Source organism: Tachypleus tridentatus, chromosome 3 (genome assembly GCF_004210375.1).
Source record: "Tachypleus tridentatus isolate NWPU-2018 chromosome 3, ASM421037v1, whole genome shotgun sequence".
NCBI classification, from domain to species: domain Eukaryota; kingdom Metazoa; phylum Arthropoda; class Merostomata; order Xiphosura; family Limulidae; genus Tachypleus; species Tachypleus tridentatus.
This window is the reverse complement of record NC_134827.1, coordinates 91,592,649-91,617,526: the sequence shown is the minus strand read 5'-3', so window position 1 is coordinate 91,617,526 and position 24,878 is coordinate 91,592,649. Positions and strand designations below refer to the sequence as shown.

The following is a 24,878-nucleotide window of genomic DNA, read 5'->3' as shown; positions in this document are numbered from 1 at the left end:
CCCCTGGCTGTGGTTTCGCTAGATAGTAGATAGGGACAGTGGGAATCTCGTTAATCCATTCATTAATGGATTTAAATGGCAATTTCATTTAAATACAAAATTATTAGCCTAATATTAATAACCTCTCAAGTTGCTCTGGGGCCTATTAGGCCCCACTTTTCGTAGGAGTGTTTACAATTTTCACAAGGAATTTGTAAAATTTCCAGTTGATAGCAAAAATCGTAAGAATGAAATTAGCCATCTAAAAGTGTAACATCATGAACAAAAGGGAGGCTTAAAAAGATTTTTATCATCGATAGAACTAGTTACGTTAGCTAGCTATAAAGTAACTTGGATTCTAGCTAAATAAAATCATTTTCTGATGCTAAACTAGTAAAAGAAATATTGATTGTGGTCATTGAAACTCTGTTGGAGAATTATGATTCAAAAATAAAAGATATTTTTCAAAAAGTGAATAATTTGCAATTAAGTTGAAGAACAATTGTGTGCAGAATGCTAGAATTAACAAAAGATGTAGAGAATCAGTTGCGTGAACAACTAAAAGACGGTATTTTTTCTTTAGCACGAGTTGAGTCAACAAATGTTAGTGACACTGCATAGTTGATATTTTGGGTTTGATATCGAACTTCAAATCTTCAAGTGAGGGAAGAAATGATTGGCCTTTGTGGATTATGAGATCAACCATGTGGATAAAACATTTTTGTTAAATTTTTTTAATGTTGAAGAAAATTTAATCTGGATTTTATAAAATTGGTTTGTCACAATAGACGGGCATCACTGGGGCAAAATTAAGATTTGTTTCTTTTTTGAAGCAGCATTTAGTTAATAATGTGAAGTCCACGCTGCCAGCTTTCCATTGCATTTTGCATCAAGAAAATTTATGTACTCAGATGTCTAAAATGATGAATTAAAAAATTTGATAGACATTGTTTTAAAATTGGGAATTATATTAGAAGTGGAAGCTCTCTTGTCCATTGACAGTTTGTTGAGTCATTGAAGAAAAACAGTGACCTGGCTTTTGATGATTTTACTGATTTTGCAAATGTAAGATTGTTGAGTAGAGGAAAAGTCTTGGAAGGATTTACTTATTTCCTCAAATAAAAGTATCTTGTTGAAAAAGGTAGGATTGAAAATTTCCTGAAGTTGAAACTGTCATGGCAGTTTAATTTGCACTTTGTGCTACATGATTGCTCACTTGAATAATTTGAGTACGAAGCTTCAGGGAAAAGGTAAAAGGTAAAATAATAAGCGAGCGACCACAGTCTATTCACAAATTTCATTTGAAGCTAAACTTCCTTGTGGAACAATTACAAAAGAATGATTTGACACATTCTGCAAAGTTGAATAGTTGTCTAGAAAATAAGGACTGATTTCTCTGATGATAAAGATGAACTCCATGTAACCTGGATAAAAAATCTCTCAAATATTTGAATTGCATTTCTCTGAACTTAAAATTTGAAATATGAATTTTTGGATGATCCATTTCAATTTTACTTTGTAACTTTCAGTAAAGAAATACATCTTTTTTGTTTTTGGATAAATGTGGATTTCAAAACAAGATACCTACCTTACAAAGTGTAGAACACATAAAAGGTAAACAAAAATGTTCTGTCAGAGAGATGTGGCTCACTTTTCTGATAAATGAGTGTTTCAAATTTAAAGATAACAATTTCAAAATTATTTTCCATATTTGGATCCACATGGGTGTGTGAGTAAACATTTTCTATGCTAGATTTTCTCAAGGTCAGATACAGATCTCGGCTTACTGACATAAATTTAGAGACAGAGCTAAAATACTTATTGAGCATAGACATTAAGCCAAATTTCACAAAACTTGATGAAAACCCCCATCAAATTTCACATTGAAGTTTAGTTTAAATGCAGTTATATTGATTAAACTAACATCTTACAATTTTATTTTTTTAATAGTATGACCAACATTTTCATTAGTCACTATGAAAAACAAGTTGCCCAAATATTGCCCCCCTACCCTGCTAGGGCAGCAGTGAGTATAGTCATGGATTTACAAAGCTAACATTTGGGGTTTGATTCCCCTTCGTGGATACAACAGAAAGCCAAGTGTGGGTTTACTACAAAAAAAACATGCACGTGCATTACAGTACGTGAAAAGCACGCAATTGAGGAGTTGTTAAACAGTGTAGACACTTAAGAAATTTTGTTCTGTTTCTAAAACTAACATGTGCAATAAGGTTTCCCATATTAATGAGTTATCTGAAAGACTTGTTGAAATTTATAAACAATTTGGTATAGGGAGAATATATTTCTTGTATCATTTAGAACTGCTCACAATTTTGAATACAAATAAAAAAAAATGACCAAACATGCACAGTGGCAGTGGTAATTCAGAGTGACCTTTATTAAACCTAAATGGTATCTCCAGATGAAATGAATTTTATGTTTTGTGCCATGTAAAACAAGAACACAAAGCCATCTGCATAAAAACTTCTTATATAGTCCAAATTCTTCTTGTATAACTTCTTTGTGGTAATGTATCATTATATTCACAAATATTTCTTGACCTTTAACACTGGTATTTAAGCTCTTCCACTTGTTTTGCTTATATATTTTTATATCTAATAAAGTATGGTGTGAAGATGCTTTGCTGTGAAAAGCTAGTTTAGATGCTCAAAAACTGAATTTGGTATTGTGTTTGATGGTCTTATACCCTACATCACCTTTTCTTAATAAACAGATATGCTAGAATTACTTAATTTTATGTTTATCTGTCAATTGTTTTGTTCACAACAGCACCTTCTGGACTAAAGGTAAATGTCAGTCTTTTTTTTTTTGCTGAAGTCAGAATTCCTTTGTGTGTGGTAATGAGATAATACTTGAGACATTCTGATTATTACTTTTGGTGTAACAGTTTGAAAGTTTTATGGGTGAGTGATAATGTTAAGAGTAAGAAGTCCAACCGCAAGCAAAATTATATTACTAATGTTGATGGTTCTTCTGGATTCTTGTATCCAATAATGTTCTACCACAAATATCTCAAACTTCATACTTTCCTTGGCTGATCTGCTACAACCATCTGATGCAAGTTAAAGCTGTTCAATCCTTTATCACTTGTGATGCTTCCTCAGCTGGTGTGTACTTTCTCATATTGACTAATTCTAATAATAGAACACCATTACCTAATGTCACAGCTGCAATATTTCAAAAATGAGTCCCACTTCATAAATACTGAATACAAAATTATAATTTTATATATAATATTCAAAAGTGCGGATTATTCCAAGAACAACTGTACTACATGATGGTAGTCTTTGTTGGTTTTCATTGAGCAGCATGAAAACGTAGTTGCATATTAAGTAGCTGTTGTTTATACTTTTAATGATATTAAGGTGACTAAATATTATTCACAAAGTTAAGAAAAGTTTTATGTAGGGTATAATATTTTGTGTAATTAAAAAATGAAGTGACTGTGTAACAATGTACATAAATGACAGAAAGGCATAGTTATTTTTAGAGCTAGTCAGTATTAACAATTGGTTGATTCAAAAACAACTTTTTTAAGTTATTGAAAACTGTTATCTTTGTCATTTTGCATAATTTTTTTTTCCCCAACTACTGTAGGTCTGCTCATTTCAGTACTATGGCAATAAAACAGAACCCTTTACTAGCAGAAGCTTATTCCAATCTTGGAAATGTCTACAAAGAACGTGGCCGACTGCAGGAAGCTCTAGAGAATTATCGACATGCTGTTCGCTTAAAGCCCGACTTCATTGATGGGTACATAAATTTAGCAGCAGCTCTCGTGGCTGCTGGTGACATGGAACAGGCTGTTCAAGCTTATGTCTCTGCACTTCAGTATAACCCAGTAAGTTATATTTGGAAATAGCTTTATTTCTACAAGAATTATAATAGATATGAAATTCTCTTCAAGAAACTGTTATGCATGTTTCCTGCTGTAACTAAATCCCAGAATAAAACAACAGGTTTTTTTTAGCATAATGTTTAGGTGGTGTTTTGAGTAGTGTCCATGAAACCTTGACGTTGCTATGCTGTTCTTATTCTTTTCTTTTGTACAATCCCTTGTAGATCCCCATTGCAGGTGTGCAGTCTGTGAGTAGTGAATCCTTTACTTATGTATTCTCCAAATTCATTTAAAAAAGATAGATCACCAGAAAAAAACCATGTATGGATGACTCTGTGGATACACTACTGTCATAACGTACTTATGAATGTATCTCACTTTCTTATTGTAAGTTTCTTACCAGAAATGTCGTTTTCACATATGCTTCATTATTATTATTATTTAAAAAGGTTTGGAGGTGCTTTCTAACTCTCCACGGTCCGTTAAGAAACTGTAATTTGAGGAACTCTTCAGCAGCACATTATGATCTCCTTGAAGTCTTAAATTCTTTGGGAATAATCATGTTTAGGTGACTCCATATACATTTTGTTGTATTGAAATAATCAAGAAGTGCCATTGTTGAGATGAATTTCCTTCTTGTCACTGAATGAGATATTTTTACCAATCTGTCTATGATGCAAATTTCCATGAATGAGAATGGGAAAATTTCTCAGTTGATAGATATTTTTAATTTGATACATCGTCATGGCCACTTATATCTATCAAGGTAGTTTATTTGAACTTCATTTTCTGGCCTTATATTTAAAGAAAAATCAATTTTTCAGTATTTGCATTTTGGTCAAAGATGTTTTGTCATATAGGTTATATTGTGTGTTCATAGTGATAAATTAGATGACAGTATCTGTGATTGTGGGTTTGACCCTTTTTACCTCATTTTACTTTCCTTTTTACTATAAATGCATAGAGAAAGTCCAGATGATAATAATTAGACAGTATTTTTTATACTAAGGCACAGGAGTGAGTTACTCTCATTTCCAAAAAAGCTATTTTGCTGTACTGTTTCACTGCCACAGTTGGGGTGAAGGTGGATCTCTTTATCATTTGCAGATTCTGTTTAATCATCTTAAGGGTCTAATGACTTCTGTAGTTAAGCATATAAACAAGTCCATTTCTGCCCTAATCGCCCTTGGTGTGGATTCCTGTACATAGTGATGGGATCTCCCAAGGAAGATTCTGTTCTTTCAGTTTACCTCCTCTGGTCTCTAAACATCCAACAATGTGTTTGCTCTGCATGGTGACCTGTAAAGGGGAAGAGAGGATCCTGGTGGTTGAGGGGTCCAACCCTAACACAACACTTTGGCCTTGAATTTCTGTAGATGGGTGGCCTTGGGGTGGGTCCCCTTGTGCAAAGGTCAACCAGGTACCAATGTTGGATGTTCTCAACAGGCATTGTGGACATTGTATCTGTGCTGGTGTTTGGGTATAGTGCTCATGAAACCCTGGTGTTGCTGCAGTGTCCTTGTTTGGTGTTCTAGTGCGTCCTCTCATAGGGCTCCAATGTGGGTGGGGTCAGTGGGCATTGAAATATACCTTTTTTTATTATGGATCCTCGAAATAAAAACTTGAAATAGTGAAAAAACAGTCCATAAGTAAATGACCATGTTTTGAAGATTCTGAACAGTAATCTTCATCTGTAACACCTTTGGTAGATTGTTTAGGCAGAGTACTCATGATGAAACTTTGTAGAATGGATGGCAGCTGCCTGTTGTGAAGACACAAGTGTAGAGGATGATGTTTCGAAAGCCTTCTGCATTGCGTCTTCAGGCCAGTGTGTGTGTATAGGTGTTGATCTTTTATAGTGTCATGGTGGATTGTGGAGAATGTGTTATGATTGGTTCGATTATCACAGTTTCTCATTGGAGGAGAGATTTCCTGCATATTCAACCAATGGCAGCCACAGATTACTCACCTCTACTTCATAATGTCTGTGTAATGAAGGTTTAATAGTGTTAATATAAAATGATTCTTTGATTTTTCTTGTTGTCTTCCAGAATTTGTCTGTCAATGATTTGTTTTCTCCCAGTTTATTCTATGTCCAGTTGATGTGGCATGCTGTGCAAAGGCTGAATTTTGTGTTTTCATGAGTCTTTTACTCTCTTTTTCTTCTATTCTTGTTGTGAATTTTCTTCCCATTTCTCAAATGTATGTATCATTGCAGAAACATGGAATTTCATAGATAACATTATTGAGATTTTCTTTTGTTGGTCGCTCTTTGTTTTTTACCAAAATGGACCTTAAGGTATTATAGGATTTCCACTGGACCTCTTTATTGAATACCTATAACATTTCAGTGTAAATCACAAATGCATAGCCAAAATATTCAACGATGCCTATCAGTGTGAAATAGACCCTCATTGCATCATTTGCAATGGCTCTCACCTGTCTTAGTTTTGTTTTTGCCCAAGATGGTTGGAACAAAAAGGTGCAGCATTTGAAAATGATTCATAACATTACTAATCCTGAGGTTGGAAAGTTGCTGCCCACCACTTCATCATGGAAGTATGCTGCTGCACTTCATTCCACTACTACAATGGGAATGCAAATGGATCTCTCTGTGCTTCCAAATGAAAAGTCTTTTGACCTCCATGGTTAAAGTTGATGAATAAACATAACACCTGTCTCTGTCCCTAACATATTCCAGCAAATCTTAAGATCCACTTTCTTTGGTTCCTGGTTTGGGAATTTCCTCCAGTACATTTTATTCTCCCAAGGTGCAAAATGATCAATCATTCATGTCCTCAGTTGCTGGAATCTTATTTCAACAGCAAAGACCAACTTAATTGACCCAGGGTAGGATCCATGGAGGTCAATAGACCTACCTCAAATAAAGACAGTAAAGTAAAAAGATGTGGTCATAAACATAAGGGTTCTCCACCCATTTTACTTAACACAAATGAAAATGGCCTCCTTCATACAGTGGAACTGTTGAGGTTTATGTTCTAATGGGGATGACATCAAAGCACTGATTGTTTCCTACCATCCTGTAGGACTTACCTTACATGAAACATTTCTGAAACCTGCTGATACAGTCACCTTTGACAGTTATCTTTATACAGAAATGATAGATTGTGTGATGGACGAGTGCATGGAGGGGTGGACTGTTAGTTGATCAGCATGTGCGCACTCTGCCTTTGCCACTTAACACATCCTTGGAGGCTGTAGACATCTGTCTTTCCTTGGGTCATACCATCACTGTTTGTTCAGACCAAACTGCTCTCATTGAACAGTTGCCATCTGCCTTTTTAATTCTGGGATTTTGATGGACATCATCCCCTCTGGGAAAGTGCTGATGTTGATGAGAGGGGTTACTCTGTGTGCTCTTTGATCCCAACCTTTCTTTTTTCAGTAGTGGTTTTTATACTTATTGTCATGCACCTAGTCTGTGCTTTACTACTGTTGATCTCTCAGTTTGCTCCCCTTTACTACTCTCCCACTTTTCATGGGAGGGTTGAGAATTATCCACGAGGCAGTGATCATTTTCCTATAATTTTGAGAGAGACTGGAGGTCGTTGGTGCCACTCGATCCGCGTGCCCCAGTTGAAGCTGGATCATGCAAACTGGCCCCTTCCTCTGCTCTTGTAGAACTTGATCATTCCATCGTTTGTAAGCCAACTGTGTGGCAGCTGTAACTGATTGTGTTTATACAGGCAGCTGCTCTGTGTATTCCTAAAACCATGACATGTTTTCCACGACATTGTCATTCATGGTGGAATCCTGCCTGCCACATGGTACAGAAGGCTCCAAAATGGGCCTGGGATACTTTTCGTAGGTATCCCACTTTCTCAAACATCATCACTTTCCAGCAGACCTATGCACATTTTTGGTGGGTAAGGCATCTAAGCCAGAAGGAAGCTTGAATTAAGTTCATAACCAGTTTCAAAGCCATATGTGACAAGATTAAAAAAATTGGTGGGCAATATAATTTTGTCTCCCTCTCAATCCTGCTCTCTGGCCAGTAAGTAGTTTATACCCAGAGCATTGCTGATACTCTTGGTGAAAGCTTTTGCTGGGTATCTAACACTTCTGCTTCTTCCACCACCTTCTTAGCCATTAAGACTCAGGCAGAGCAATCACTTCTTTCCTTTCTAGCTGATTTTCCCTGTGACTATAATCTCCCTTTATGCTGGTGGAACTCAAACGAGCCCTTTATCACTGGCAGTATGCCGGTTGGTCTTGATGTACACTCTGAAATGCTGTGTCATCTGTCTCCTTCTTCTGGTTGTTTTTAACTGGATCTGGCAGGAAAGTGTTTTTCCTGATGCCCAGCACCATACTATTGTTCTACATTTCTCTAAGCATAGGAAGGATCCCTAGATTCTTATGTACTACTGTCCAATTGCTTTGATGAACTGTGTAAGACCTTAGAGAGGATGGTTAATGCTCGTCTTGTTTGGTTTCTCCAATCATACAACTTCCTCTCGCCTAGCTAGTGTTGGTTCCAATGACAGCACTCCACCATGGATCTTGTGTCAGTATTCTTTGACATTTGAGAAGACTTGCCATACCTCCATGTTGTATCATATTTTGCGAGACCTCCATATATACGAGTTATGTGGCCATTTGCTCATTTTTGTTAATTATTTAATGGACAGGCAATTCCAAGTACGTGTGTGTTTGACACTTTCCTGTTCTTTTTACAGGAACTTGGAGTACCTCAGGGCTGTGTTCTGAGTGTCACACTTTTCAGTATAAAGATTAATGCCATCACTGAACAACTATTTCTCACTGTTGCAAATGGGCTCAATGTCGATGACTTTCACATTTCATGTCAGTTGTCGAACATGAGGTATATTGAACAGCAGCTACAGGCTGAGCTTAATCATTTGTTGAAGTGGACCACAGCAAATGGCTTTAACTTCTCTGTTTCTGAAACTGTTTGAATACACTTTTGATGCCAACTGGTATTCACCTTGACCCTGAACTCTGCATCAGTGAAATTACTCTGCCTGTGGTCCCTGATACAATGTTCTTGGGGCTGATCTTTGACCATAAGCTGACCCTTATACTACATATCAAGCAGCTACAGGTCAAATGTACAAGAGCATTGAACATCGTTTGTGTCCTCTCTTCCACCATTTTTGGAGTGGATCAATGTTCTATGCTAAAGATACATTGTGCTCTTATTCGATCAAAACTCGACTATGGATCACTAGTCTATGGCTGTGCCTGGACCTTGGCCTTAAAGATGCTGGACCCCATTCATCATCAAGGACTTCAGCTCTGTACTGGGGCTTTCTACACTTCCCCAGTTCAGAGCTTACTCATAGAGTCTCATGACTTTCTCTGCCGTTTGCATCCCATCTGGGGTTGTGTTTTCCTTTCTTAGTGAGCCATACAATTTCAGAACAAATGATCAGCCATTGCTCCTTTTGGCCTTCGTATTCAGGCTCAGTTGGATGAATTGGGTTTGTCCTTGGATAACATTGCTGTATCCACTGGTCAGCCCATTCCACGATGGCTTCTTACAGTCCCCAAATGTGACCTATCTTTAAGTCATCTGAGAAAAGCAGACACTCCTGATTGGAAATACTGTCTGCAATTTGTTGAACATCCATTTCTGTTTATACATATGGTTCGAAATCATGTGACTGTGTGTGCTCTGCCATGGTTTATGGTTCAGTGGTTACATGCAGAATCCCTTTTACAGCTTTTGTTTACTGCTAAACTACATGCCATTTCTGTTGCCCTGGTTCACATAGAAGCTAAGCAGTACTGACTGGCCCATTTCTCTTTAATATTTACTTCTATTCAATTTTTCTGGATATCGGGCCATGTTGGTATTCATGGGAATAAGCTCGCCAACACTGCAGATGAATCTGTCTGCTCTGACACAATCAGTGCTGTGCCTGTTCCATACATGGATTGTGGTCCTGTATTCAAGACTTGGCTCTGTGCCAGTTGTCAGTTGACTTGGAGTTATCAACATGAAAACAAGCTTTTCCAAATAAAACCCTATATTGGACTTTGGCCATCTTGCTTCCGTGAGGATCAGAAAGGGGAAAGTGTTCTAACTAGATTACACATTGGTCACAGTTTTCTTTTATCTGGAACTGATGTACCAATCTATACTCTATGTAACACTAAGGTCACAATAAGCCACATTTTGTCTTGCCAACATTAGGACTCTCATCGACAGCAACATTTTAGACTTGTTCTGTCCCAAGGTTTATCTGTAACGTTAGTGTTATTGGCAATGGTGACACTGTCCACCTTAAATGATTTTAGTTTTTTTAATGGCCATTAATCTTTTTAATGTGATTTAAGTTTTTAATTTATACATTAGACCTTTTTTAATGTGATTCCCTTTTAAGAATCAAAGTACATTGAGTTCAATTTGAGATTAGAAAATGACTGTAACATCAAATAACTTGAAACCAGGATTCGAAAGGCCATCTTCGGGTGATTAACATGACTGTTTGAACTACCTGTTATTTATCCTGATGAGTTATAAAAATTTAGCTACAAGTCTTTTAAAACTTTTGTTACGTTACCTTTTGAAAATGGCCATAACATCAAATATATTGGAACCATGACTGGAAAGGCCAACTTCAGGTGACTAATGGTGGTGTTTGAACTTGCTTGTTAGTCTTCATTGCAAGTTATGATAATTACAGTTATGCCACAAAAAATCCTTAGCAACTGGTATTACTGTAGTTTTTGTCTAACTGTTGTAGACCAGATGTAAGAATTGGCTTTAGTGCTATTATATTGGTTGTTTTTTTTAATTCAAAAATTAAACTGTTTTGTTTTACTTCTATTTCCTTTTATGAATTTTAATAATTTTCCTTTACTTCTAACTTTTTACCAGATGTTTGGTGCAGATAGCCTAGTTGCTTTGTGTCATAAAACACCAACCAACCAACTGCCCTAATTTCAGTTTCTAGACCTGACAGCAGAATTGCTATTTGGTCACACTTTCACTTAGTGGATTCAACTTTACTAGATAGGGAGGATTCTATAAAGTCAATGTACTTATTACAAGTAAACAGAAACAATGTGGTCATAAAACAAAACATAAAGCCTCTCCACATGAAAATTTTGGTTCACCAGCATACATAATATGACTGTACCACTCATTATCTCACTGGGGTGTTTTTATCTACATCTCCATTGGTTCTACAATGATTTCAGTGAATTCAGGATGTGATGATATCAAACAGATAGTTTCCCCCTTCTCCATTGTTGGAGACTTAAATGGACATGAACTACTCTAGGATGGTATAGTTATTGAGGAGAGGATCCTGGTGGTTAAGGGGTCCAACCCTAACATACCACTTTGGCCTTGAGTTTTTGTAGACAGGCAGCCTTTGGGTGGCCCCCCTTGGTTTAATCGGCTGGTCCACTTGGGCTAGAGTCAACCAAGTACCAGTGTTGGAAGTTCTCAACAGGTGTTGTGGACATTATGTCTGATGCTGGTGTTTGGGTATAGTGCTCACGAAACCCTGGTGTTGCTGCAGTGTCCTTACATGACAGTGTAGTGCATCCCCTCGTAGGGCTCCATGGTGGGTGAAGTCGGTGGGTACCGAAATTTTCCTTTGTTCCTACGGATCCTCCAACAAAAAATTTAAATAAAATAGTGAAAAAACAGTCAGTAGGTAAAGACTCTGAGCAGCAATCTTCAACATCTGTAACACCTGTACCCCATTTTCTTATATTACATTCTCTTTCAGAAAAACCTTTTGGGCAAATGTCCCCCTTTTTTATTCAGAAGGGACTAGAGGGACTTGCTGGCTCTCCAAAGTCAGTAAAGAAGCTTCGATCTGGAGACATATTTATTGAAACATCCACATCCCAACACAGTGAACTCCTCTTGAATTCAAAGGCAATTGGGGATGTACCTATTGAGGTTACCCCTCATGCTACCATGAATTCATCACAAGGAGTTATTGTTGAGAGGGATTTCAAGAAAGTCCCAGAATCAGAGATTCTCGCTGGTCTCTCCACTCAAGGAATTTCTGCAGTGAGGCGCATCTCCACTCGCAAAGACGGAGTTACACTGCCGATAAATATCCTCATTTTGACATTTACATCACCACGTGCACCTGCCACCATCAAGGCGGGTTATCTAATTTGCAGGTTACAGCTGTACATTCCAAACCCTCTTCGATGTTTCCAGTGTCAGAGGTTCAGCCACTCAAAGATGTCCTGTTGTGGTGGCAAGGACTATGATGCCTATGAGTGTCACACGGACCCACATTATGTCAACTGCAATGGTTCCCACCCTTCCTACTTTTGTTCTTGCCCAAAATGGTTGGAGAAAAAAAGAGGTGCAGCATTTGAAAACAACTCATAACATTAGTTATCCTGAGGCTCGGAAATTGCTGTCCGCCACTCCATCTTGGACTTATGCTGCTGCACTTCGTTCCACAACTACAGTGGGAGTGCAGACAGATCCATCTGTGCCTCCAAGAGAATAGTTTTCAAAACAAATGAAAAGCCTTTTAACCTCCATGGTTAAGAAGGTTGATGAATTGACTTTGGAACCCATCTCTGTTCCTCCTATACATTCCAACAAACCTCAAGATCCACAACCTTCGGTTTCAAATACAGGCATTTCTTCTGATACATCTTTATCTCTCACCCCACAAAGACCTGCCCAATTGACCCAGGGCAGGATCCATGGAGGTCGATAAACCTCCTCCAAATAAGGACAGTTAAGGAAAAAAGATGTGGTTGTAAACAGAAAGGTTCTCCAGCCACTTCACCTACCTGTCATTAAAAATGGTCACCTTGATAAAATGGAACTGTCGAGGTTTACATTCAAATCTGGATGATATCAAAACACTGATTGCTTCCTACCATCATATATGTCTTTCCTTACAAGAAACATTTCTAAAACCTGCTGATACGGTCACCATTTGGCAGTTTTCTCTGCACAGAAATGACAGGCTGTGTGATGGACGAGTACATGGAGGGGTGGCACTATTGGTTGATCAGCATGTGCCCACCATGTCTTTGTCACTTTACACATCCTTGGAGGCCGTAGCCATCCATGTTTCCTTGGGTCATACCATCACTGTTTGTTCTCTCTACCTGTCCCTTGAAGAAAGATATGATCAATCCGAGCTTGATGCTCTTGTTGAACAGTTGCCGTCTCCATTTCTAATTCTGGGGGACTTTTATGGATATCATCCCCTCTGGGGAAGTGCTGTTATTGATAGGAGGGGTCACTCTGTAGAGCGTATGCTCTCTGATTACAATCTTTTTCTTTTCAATGCTGGTTCTTCCACTTATTTTCATGCACCTAGTTAGTCCTTTACTGCTATTGATATCTCGGTTTGCTCCCCTTCATTCTTTTCCCATTTTTCATGGAGGGTTGACAATAACCCACTAGGCTGTGATCATTTTCCTATACTTTTGAGAGAGACTGGCTGTGGTCGATGCCACCCTACCCGCATGCCCTGGTGGAAGGTGGATCAGGCAGACTGGTCTACTTTCACTGCTCTTGCAGAACTTGATCCTACCATCATTAGTCAGCCATCAATAGATGACTCTGTGGCAGCGGTAACTGACTGCATTAAACAAGCAGCTGCTCAGTGTATTCCTAAAACCTCGGCACGTTTTTCACGATATTCTCGTCCGTGGTGGAATCCTGCCTGCCACATAGCACGGAAGGCTTAAAAATGCGGGCCTGGGATACTTTCCATAGATATTCCACACTTTCAGACTGCATCACCTTCCAATGGGCCTGTGCACATGCTAGGTTAAAGCCAGAAGGATTCTTGGATTAAGTTCACAACTAGCATATCTTCTACCACTAGTTCCAAAGTCACATGGAGCAGGATTCGAAAGGTCAGTGGGCCAAGAGGTAGCTGATGTATGGAGCATTGCCGATACTCCAAGTGAAAGTTTTTGGCGGGTATCTAACACTTCTGCTTGTTCCTCCACCTTCTTGGCCATCAAGGCTCTGGCAGAGCGTTCACCTCTTTTTTTTCGAACTGACTGTCCCTTTACACTGATGGAACTGAAAATGGCCCTTCATCGGTCTGGCAGTACATCTGTTGGACCTGATGATGTACACTTTGACATGCTGTGCTATCTCTCTCCTGCTTTTCTTGATATTCTTCTAATTGCTTTTAACTGGATCTGGCAGGAGAATGTTTTTCTTGATGCCTGGCTCCAAGCTATTATCTTACCTTTCTCTAAACCTGGGAAAGATTCCAAATTCCTTCAAACTACCGTCCAATTGCTTTGATGAGCTGTCTCTGTAAGAACTTAGAATGGATGGTTAATGCTCGACTTGTTTGGTTCCTCGAATCAAATAACCTCCTCTCGCCCACCCAGTGTGAGTTTCGATGCCAGCACTCCACCATGGGCCACATATTTCGACTTGAAACATCAAGCAGAGACGCGTTTCTCAAACATCAACATGTTGTATCAATATTCTTTGGCATTGAGAAGGCTTATGACACAACATGGAGGTATGGCATTCTGCGAGATCACCATATATACGAGTTATGTGGCCATTTGCTCATTTTTATTAATTTTTTAATGGACAGGCAATTCCAAGTACGTGTGTGTTTGACACTTTCCCATTCTTTTGTTCAGGAACTTAGGGTCCCTCAGGGCTGTGTTTTGAGTGTCACACTTTTTAGTATAAAGATTAATGCTATTACTGAACAACTCCCTCTCACTGTTGCAAACAGGCTCTATGTGGACGACTTTCATATCTCGTGTCAGTCCTCAAACACGAGATATATTGAGCGGCAACTACAAACTGCCCTCAGTTGTGTACTGAAGTGGGCCATGGCAAACGGCTTTAATTTTTCTCTCTCTATACCCGTTTGCATGCACTTTTGCTGCCAATGGGGTATTCACCCTGATCCTGAACTACGTATTGGTGAAGCTTCGCTGCCAGTGGTCCCTGAGATCAAGTTCTTGGGGCTTATCTTTGACCGTAAGCTGACCTTTATACCACACTTAAAGCAGTTATGGGTGATATGCACAAGAGCACTGAACATCCTTCGTGACCTCTCTACTGCTAGTTGGGGAGCGGATCGATGTTCTATGTTAAAGATATATCATGCTCTTATTCATTCAAAACTCGACTATGGAACTCGACTTTAAAGTTGCTGGACCCCATTCATCATCAAGAACTTTGACTCTGCACTTTGGTTTTCTGCACCTCCCCAATTCACAGCTTATATGTAGAATCTCATGAACCTTCTCTGCACCTTTGCCGTTTGCAACTGTCTTTACTGTATTCTTCGAAACTTCGTTCCTTACCAAAGCACCCCAGCTGGGGATGTGTTTTCCTTCCTCAGTGGGCCTTACTTTTTCAGAACAGATGATCTGCCATTGCTCCTTTTGGCCTTCGTATTTAGGCGCAGTTGGATGAATTGGGTCTGTCCTTGGATAACATTGCAGAATCCACTGGTCAGCCCGTCCCACCATGGCTTATTACAGTCTCCAAATGTGCTCTGTCTTTAACTCATCTGAGAAAAGCAGACTCTCCCACTTGGAAGTACCGTCTTTTATTTACTGAACATCTTTTGAACAATCTTTCTATTCCAATTTATATGATGGTTCCAAATCAGGTAACTCTGTGGTCTCTGCCATGGTTTGTGGCGGTTTTGTGGTTGCACGCAGAATCCCTTCTACAGCTTCTGTGTTCACTGCTGAACTGTATGCCATTTCTCTTGCCCTGGATCATATTGAAGCTAAGAAGTACTCCAACTGCACTATTTATCATGACTTGTGTTGTTCTCTACTTTCCCTGGAATCGCGTCACATTAGTCACACCCAGTTCTTGCTGATATTCAAAACCGACTGGCCCATTTCTCTTTAACATCTACTTCTATTTAGTTTTTCTGGATATCAGGCCACGTTGGTATTTGCAAGAACGAGCTTGCAGACATGACAGCTAAATCTATCTGCTTTGGCACTATCACCACTGTGACTATTCCATACATGGACTATGGTCCTATATTCAAGGCTCAGCTCTGTGCCAGCTGGCAGTTGACTTGGAGTGAGCAATGTGAAAACAAGCTTTTTCAAATGAAACCCTATATTGGACTTTGGCTGTCTTGCTTCCCTAAGGATCGGAAGGAGGAAGTTGTTCTTACTAGACTACACATTGGTCAGTTTTTAATTCATCGTTTACTTTTATCTGAAACTGATGCATCAGTGTATAGTCTATGTAACACCCAGATCACTATAAGCCACATTTTACTTTCTTGCCATCGTTACGACTCTCAATGACGGCACCATTTTAACACTGCTCGGTCCCAAGGTCTGTCCGTAACATTAGACAGTGTTATTGGTGATGGTGACACTGTCTATCTTGATAAAGTTTTTAGTTTTTTAAAGGCCATTAATATTCTTAATGTTATTTGAGTGTTTTAAATTTATACATTAAACCTTTCTTAATGTGGTTCCCTTTTAAGAATCAAAATCTCTCTAGTTCGATTTGAAATTGGAAAATGGCCATGACATCAAATATCTCGACACCAGGACTGGAAATGCTAACTTCAGGTGACTAACGCTGCTGTTTGAACTATCCTTTAGTCATCCTGGCGAGTTATTATTACAATTTTGCTGCATGTCTTTTGAAACTTTTATTATTTTACTTTTTGAAAATGGCCATAATGACACACAACCCGGAACCAGGATTGGAAAGGCCAACTTCAGGTGGCTGACAGTGATTCTTGTACTTACATCTTAGTTTTCCTGGCAGGTTATGATAATTACCATTGTGCTACAGAAAGTTGTTTACACTTCTCTTACTGTGGTTTCTCTTTTAACATTGTAGACCAGATGTGAACATTGGTTTTATGCTATTTATGTTTTTCAATGCTGTTTTACCTTCAATTCCTTTTATGTATTTTACTACATTTAATTTATTTTTACCTTTTTACTGGACATTTGGTGCAGATAGCCTAGCTGCTTTGTGCCATAAAACACTAAATCAATCAATCAATCCATCCTCCTCCTAATTATAGACCTATTGCTTTGTCTAGCCATTTTTGTTGAGTTTTGGAAACATTGATTAATAAGCAAAAACTTGTTTGTTTCCTTAAATCAAACACCTACCTCTCACCTAGGCAGTTTAGTTTTTCTTTCTCACAGAGTAACCTTTCTATGTTTCATTTAGATGAAGCATCTCATTCGGAATTTTTTTCTTATGAAAGCTAATGACTGCACGTATAGTTGTAGCATCTAACAAGATCTCCATTCCTATGGATTGCATGACTTTTACCCATTTTAATTTGTTACTTATTAGCCATTCTATTTTTCTCAGTCCACATGATATCAATGTTATTCTGTTCCTTCACACAGGAACTAACATTTATTTAAGGGTCCATTAGGGCTGTCTTAATTTTCCTACTTTTTAGCATGAAATTCAGTATCCTGTTGGTCAATTTCTTCTGGCTGTTGCAAATAGTTTCTGTGAGAATGTTTTTCAGATTTCCTATATTCTTGCTTGTCTGGGTAGACTACAGTAAGTAGTATTTTGTTCTTGTCACATAAAACTGTTTGCATTGATCTTTGCTGCTGGTGGGCATTGCACCCTGTTCCCTTGCTATCTGGTAAATTATGTACTTACCTTTATGGCTGGAAATTCTCTTTGGCTGTAAGTTAACATTTAATCCACACATTAACTATAAAGGCACTGAACAACCTTTAGGTTCTTTCTTCCATTTCTTGGATATAGGATGAGTGTTTTATGCTAAAGATCTCTGTTCTATGGTTCAGATAGGGGTCTCTGCCTTGGGATTTTCAATCTCTGCATCGTTAGGGGCTTTAACCGTGTTTAAGAACTTTTTGTATTTCTTTAATCCAGAGTTACCTTGAGTCCTGAGATCTTCCTTCTTGCCTCAGCTGTTTGCAAATTTCTTTGCAGTATGCTGCAAAGCCCTGATTTTTGTCATATCACTTTGCCTGGCATTATGATGTCAAACTTCAGTGGGATATGTTTTTGGCACATTCCATATTTACTTGAATATAATGTGCACCTAATTTTGATAGGTTAAATTGCAGATTTAGTTTTTGTACATGTTAGTTATCCAAAATGTACTGAATAGTTTCTAAATACAATGCACAACTGTTGATATATTAAATATTTTAAGAAATCATTCCCTGAAATTTTTGTGTAAATTTTATAAAATTTATAGAAGAGGTTCTATGTGATAATACACTAAGGTTGTCATTCATTTTCAGGTAAATTTTTGCTTAAATTGTCATTACTATTGGATTAGTGTCCTCAAACTTTTGCTTCACTTTCTGATTCCACCAGCATATCATCATCCATCCCATCCATTTCATTGGATACACAACATTTTTTGAAACCTTTAGCAATTTAAGTTGGTAGGTTCTTTTGAAAAACCTAACAAAATTTAATGTGCAATCAATTTTTCGGTCTTTTATCTTTATATTGACACACATTTGACTGTAAGGTTCTGACACTGGGTGATCTGCCCATCCTGCCATGTCTTGTTATCATCTCCATTCGTGACTGTACTTTGAGTCATTTGCAGAACTCAAAGAAGTACATTTTTACACACACACGCACCTTTCAAACCATTCTTCTGTTCCAGTTTTTTACAGATTTGTCAAAATCATATACCTGTGGGTTCAATCAGTTTACGAGACTGTAGCTTCTCACAGGATTCTTTATACAACGTTGTGTTTACTCCTGAGTTAGAGTTATATGCCACTTCTTGCTTTTAATCATGTAGACACTACATAGTATGCAAATTATACATTCTATAAACTAACTTGTGCAGTCCTTAGAAGGCTCTGCAATTATGTCATGCAAAATTCTCTCTTAGGAAAGACTTGGTGGTTTTTCAGAATTTTTGACAATGTTAATATTCGTGGAAATAAGCTAGCTGACACCAGAGCAAAGTCTATCTGCTTTGGTGTCTGGCAGTTCCTTATTTGAAGTTTGGTGTGATTCATGTACAAACTGGAAAGCTTTCTTGGCATAACTTCATATTGGTCAAAGTTCCCTTATCTGTTGAAGTCTTGCAGTAGAATGATCTACCATTATGTGGTTTTGTGACACTGGAGTTTCAGTTGCACAAATTTCTTTTATATTGTCACTATAATTGCTTGCAGTGGCACCATTTTTATATATTTTGAGATTAGATGTTAAACAGTGTCATTATTGGTGGTGACAGTAACTTTTTCATGGTTTTAATTCTTTATGAACTATAGTTGTTGTTGTGTTTTTAACTTTAATTTTTAACTCTTTCACAAAAATATCAAGGGCACTTTTGGTTGATAACTGTGACTACCAAATAGTGAATGGAGTAACATCACTATTATATTTCATTTGAAATTTGACAATAATAAAATGTAGTTTTACAAGAATAAAATATTTAACTTTTGATTTTTTTTCTTCTATTTCTACTCAAAAAGTTATCACTCGAACTATGAATAGTTTGCCTTATGTGATTTTTATTTTCAGTATAAAATATACTAGAATTATTTAGTTTTCATGTGTCTTTGCATAATCCCTAAGGCCTAATTGAATATCGGAAAGTTATTTAAGGTAATTATTTTCATTTTCCATTTTATCTAACACTGCTATCTAGCTATTACCCTCAATATTCAGTGCAGTGAAATATTCAAAAACTAAATCTTTGGTTTCATCTTCAGACAACATAAAACACCATTTGTGTATTTAAGAATATTCTTACAATATCTTCATGAATCATGTGATGTGCATAATTTCATCTTTTCATTTGTAGCTTATTTTGCTTATATTTTATTTATCTTTCAAATTCTGTTGTTTCTATTTATGTTGGAATGTCAACTGGTGCTTGTGAGCCATTATAATATTGTGAATGGCAGAGTTTTCCACATGTCTATTTGTATAAACCAGGGGTGTGCAACATTTTTCGTCGGTGGGCCATATAACCAACTTCATCAATCAAGCGGGGCCACTTAAAAAACAAGCTTATTCGTGTACATGCACAATAAATTAAAAAAAATTCTCAAAATGCAAGCAATAATATTTTATATTTTTGCATGAGTGATCATTTTAGTGCGACACTTGAAATTTAGAGTCCTTGCAGAGCTTGTCAATATCAGCTTTGACAGAAGTGGTTGCCACTCTTAACTGACTGGTCAAATGTTCATCAGTCAGCTGACTTCTACATTTGGTTTTGATGAGCTTCATTTTGGAGAAAAATTGCTCACAGCAGTAGGTGCTACCAAAAAGGGAGGCAATTCTTTGTGCATGACGGGACAAATTGGGAAACTTTTCATTACACAGAGTTTGTAAAGTCTAGCAAACTGTTTTCAGAGAATTTCCTTTTAGTGTCCATGTCAGCCTGCAGTTCAATGAGTTCCATTTGGCAATCATCAGGACTGTCTTCCACTGTCAAATCAAAAGGTTGAGCGAACAATTTCAATCTAATTTCAGTTTGTCTGAAATCTGGAAATCTGTTTGCAAACTCATCACGCAGCTTTTGTACACTGGTTCCATATTTGGTGCAATCCAGATTAGGAAATTCCAGTTTCCTGGTTGCAAGACATGTAAAATGGGTCAATATGGCTCTTCTCAACTGAACCTGGAAAAGTTCCAATTTCTTCTCAAAAGCACAAATATGCTCAAACAACTTATTCACAAGTTGACTTTTCCCTTGTAGTTTTAAGTTTAAATCAGACAGATGCTGTGTAATGTCTGTGAGGAATGCTAAGTCATTCAGCCAGTTCTCATTGCTCAAGAAGTCCACATTCTGGCGTTTGCTCTCCATGAAGAACTTAATCTCCTCTGCAGATTCCAGAATCTCTTCAAAGTAGCAGCTCTACTAAGCCAACGTACAGCAGAGAAGTACAAAACATCTGAATACTCACTGTCCAGCTCATCTAAAAAAGTTTTAAATTGTCGATGATTTAATCCTCGTGTTGAATATAATTTACGCATTGGACGACATTTTTCATGACTTCTGCAAAATCCAGAACTTTGGTGCACAAGCTCTCTTGGTGAATAATGCAATGGCTTACAACTTCGTCTTGTGCTCCAATTGCAGTTAGAAATTTCTTGGTGAATCCATTTGTCCTACCTGTCATGGAAGGAGCACCATCTGTTGTAACACCACATAATTTATAAGGATTCAGTTCAAACTTTTCTACAACCTTAAGCACTTGTTCACAAATATCCTGTCCTGTGGTTGTGGAGGAAAGGCTTGCCATATCTAAAAACTCTTGAAAACATCAAAGCCTGCAGTAACAGCTCTGATGAAAATGACAAGTTGGGATGTGTCATTGATATCAGTGCTTTCATCAAAGCCAGACTGAAAGCTTCACACGAATTCAATCTCTCTTTCAAAGTTTCTTTGATGTCCTCTGAAAGATCTTTTGTCCTCATGTGAGACAGTAAAGCGGGAAAGGCTAGTTTGCTCCACCAAATATTTTTTCTCTGGACATGCATATTCTGTGAATATTGTTAAACAATTTTAATAAATTCTCCATCACTGAAAGGCTTTCCCTTTTCTGCCATACATTCACAAAGCTTAAAACTCAGTTTTGTCACCAGTTCTGAATTTTTCTTGAAAGTGGTAAAAACACCTTGTTGCTTTTCAATGGATGTTTTAAATGTTCAATTTTGTCCTTTAGGTGCCTGACCAACAATTTCATCAAACTGGGAGGAGTGCTTAGTTGCGTAATGTCGCTAATATTGTACTCTTTCATGACTGCAATTGTAGTTTGACAGGCGAGGCAGACAACACCTTGATTATGTGGGACAACAAGATATTTTGTGCACCATTCACTGTTGAATAACCTTCCCTCATCATCAATTTTTCGTTTCTTAACTGCTGACATTTTACTAGCCCTGAAATCAAAACAAAAATTATTCTCACGAAAATAGCAAAGTAGAAAAAAACATAGAATGTATTTACACATGGAACCTCTTATGGACAGAAACACATGTTTCTAAATTGGCATCCGATCATAGCCTTCCGGTACTTAAATTAATTGAGAATAGCAAAATACAGTGTGACCTCGCGGTTCGCCATTCGCGGGTTTCGAACCGTTTTGTTCACAGAGACTGAAAGGGCTTTTCGAGGAGATTTCTGTTGTATTTACTCAATCAAGCTGTTTTTGTCAATTGTCGTCTTCACCAAACAAGATTGGACTGCTATTGGCTGACTGCCTCAGCTTCCCCAACAACATAAGCGGCAAAGCACAGCCCGTAGCATACGGTACAATTTAGTGAAATACATAACAGTATGCAATATTGCTACATTATTACTGCATCAATGAGTATAAGTATCATTAGTGTTTGGGAAGCATTTCATATAGTATATAATCGCATACATATACGTTTTAAAACTGCATCCAATATTCAGCGGTTTTAAGCTATTCGCGGGAGGGTAAAGAACGTAACCCCGCGAATAATGAGGTCACACTGTACATAGAATCAGATGCATCTGAAAGCAAAAATTTTAATAAATTCAGTAAAGTCACAACAATATGCTAAATAATAATCAATTTACCTTCAATCTCTTGTTGTAACTGTAAAAGGTAATAAAATTTTCACCAATAATGAATGACGGACAGCAGAGGTTAGGGAAAATTGTCGCCAGCAGGCGAATGCTAGGTTCAGGACATGACGTTGAGTCGTAGACAATAGTGCTAGTGCACGTCACCTATTCATGCCCTAAGGAGGCCGACCAATCGAATTCGGCCTGCTCCTCTCTAGCAAAGATAATTTTAGAAGTTTGTCGAAGTCGAAGCCTGGGAATCCCGTAGGATCGATGCTTTAAAAATATTCCATTTGCGTTGGATTACAGATCAGGCCACATGGTTAGATTACAACAACTAGGGCCACACTAAATGGCTTGGCGGGCCGGGTTGTGGCCCACGGGCCGCCTGTTGCACACCCTGGCATAAACCATTCATGAGTAAGGTGATGGCAGGTAACTTAACAAATATTATTAATCATTTTAAATGTAAATTTTAAAACTCTGATAACAAGTAATTAACTTTATACATATAAAAGTAAAACCTAAAATAAATTTAACTGTCTATCAAACTAATGTGTGTGAGGTGAGGAAAAATACTCCAGGGACACTGTTATCAACAAGGGACAAGTGGCAGTAAAACACATTTCTGAAAGTAATTTGTGGCCTACATTTTCTTTAGTCTACAGAAATTAAGTGGTGTCTGCTGTTTCTCTTGGTTGTTAACATGCCATTCAAGTCTAGAAAACTGTAACTTAGCAACATATTACTTTTGGATTTGGTGTGTATCAGAAAAAAGTAAGTAATAACTTAATTCTTGGAATGATGTCTATGTAGAATGAAATTAATGTTAAGACTTTGACTTATCACATATGGAAACTCATCCAGTAATAAACATACTGAGACAAACTTGAGATATACAAGCATCCAAAGGAACAGAAGTTCCAGTTGTTTGTTTCAGAGGTTTCCTTTCAAATAATGAAGTAATAATTTGGATAATAAACTTTCAATTGTAACATACCTGGTAGTGTTAAGTTAATCAAATTACATTGGTAGTAAATTATTTTAATTAATTCAATTTTCAGTGTAACTCAGTAACACTTTGTGACATTGTCAGAAAGGAATTTAAAGAATGCCCCAGAATTCGTGGAATTACTTTTGCTGAACAGGTGTATATAAATAGCACTGTCCTTTTTGCCAGAAAGCACCAATAACCAAACAACCACACTGTGAAACATTTCATGCCAACAACTACGTTGTACGAATTCTCATATTTATGGGTTAGAAATGATGGTACTGGAACTAAAGAATCCCTCTCATGTTTCTTTTTTTGTATTCTGTTGTTTATAGGATATTAGGGCCAAAAATGGCTATATTGGAAAACTATTCTCGAGTTCAGGTGCATTTTTATTTTACAAAGATATTGCAATCAACTATCCATTTGTAATTTTCTTAGCCTCAGATTTTCATTTTTTTTTTTTATCACTAAATTAGATAATGTTTTTTGGCACAAGTTAATTCATTCTTTTATTACACTTTTACCAATTACTTGGTTCCATTGGGAGCAGACAAAATGTGAAGCTAAGAAGACTTAAATTAACCACCTACTAGGGTTGTTGTTTTTTTTCATCCCTTTCAAATTTTATCTTTAGAAAGTACAAAAATATTGTATGGCAAGATATTGATTAAGTTTAGTTTGTGTATTTAAGTTTTTTTCTCCATTCTGTTATTTGTTTTTGTTTGAAAGCTGTCACCTTGTAATGAAAATCTAATACTTATTGTCTTATTTTGTTGGTAAGATCTAACTACAGTTTAACTCTATCTATAGCATATTTATGGATCTATCTTGCATATTGCTGATAATCTTTTCAGATGTTTTATATTATTTACATCCAATAGAAAATGATGCATTGAGTTTTCAGTGCAAAATATTATGTTTCTTCAGTTTGAAGTTTTCTTGGATTCGGATCAAAGAGCTTAAATAATTATCATGGGTCTTTTATGTCATAGAGATCCAGTTAAATTATGACAATTATATTACATTGTCTACTTTGTGCTACTTGTGTGTCTTCTTAGTTTGCATTATTTAAGTAACAAAAATTTAGCTTACTGGTACCATCAGTATTTTAAAAAAAAGGCAAAGGCCAGCACTACAGTTTGTCTTTTGTGTATATTATTGTTATAAAAATCAGTAAAGTGTAAAAATTAGAAATTTGTAATTAACTTAAAATAATGAAGTTCATCACAATGTGTGCACTTGCTGAGTATTTTACATTGTATGTGTTTGGATTACTAGCTTCGTGGCATTAAAATTATCTCTCTAGGTGTGAGGAACAGAATATTTATATTTGATCTTCTTTAGCCTTGTGCTTATGTTTCATCTCAGATGATAGAAGTTCAAGGGCCTACAGGTAGTTTGGTGCAAAGATATTTTAGAAGTGTACGTACATGTTTGAAAAGCTAAGGAAATAATTGCATGGATAAATGACTGCACGTTTACTGTTGAAATTACACAAGTCCTTGATAAATGTTTCAGGTGGTTCTGGAGAAGTAACAGAAAGCCT

General features: G+C 37.2%; 1 protein-coding gene across 26 annotated transcripts in view; it reads left to right on the top strand.

Annotated features, from left to right (window-relative positions):
* The window catches only part of sxc (O-linked N-acetylglucosamine (GlcNAc) transferase sxc), a 100,822-nt gene that overhangs the window by 29,047 nt on the left and 46,897 nt on the right, over positions 1-24,878 (top strand). For all 26 annotated transcript variants that reach the window (XM_076495641.1, XM_076495632.1, XM_076495626.1 and 23 more), the window contains one exon: positions 3,598-3,841. In XM_076495641.1, coding sequence (XP_076351756.1) covers positions 3,598-3,841 — 244 coding nt within the window. The remainder of the gene's footprint in view (positions 1-3,597; positions 3,842-24,878) is intronic.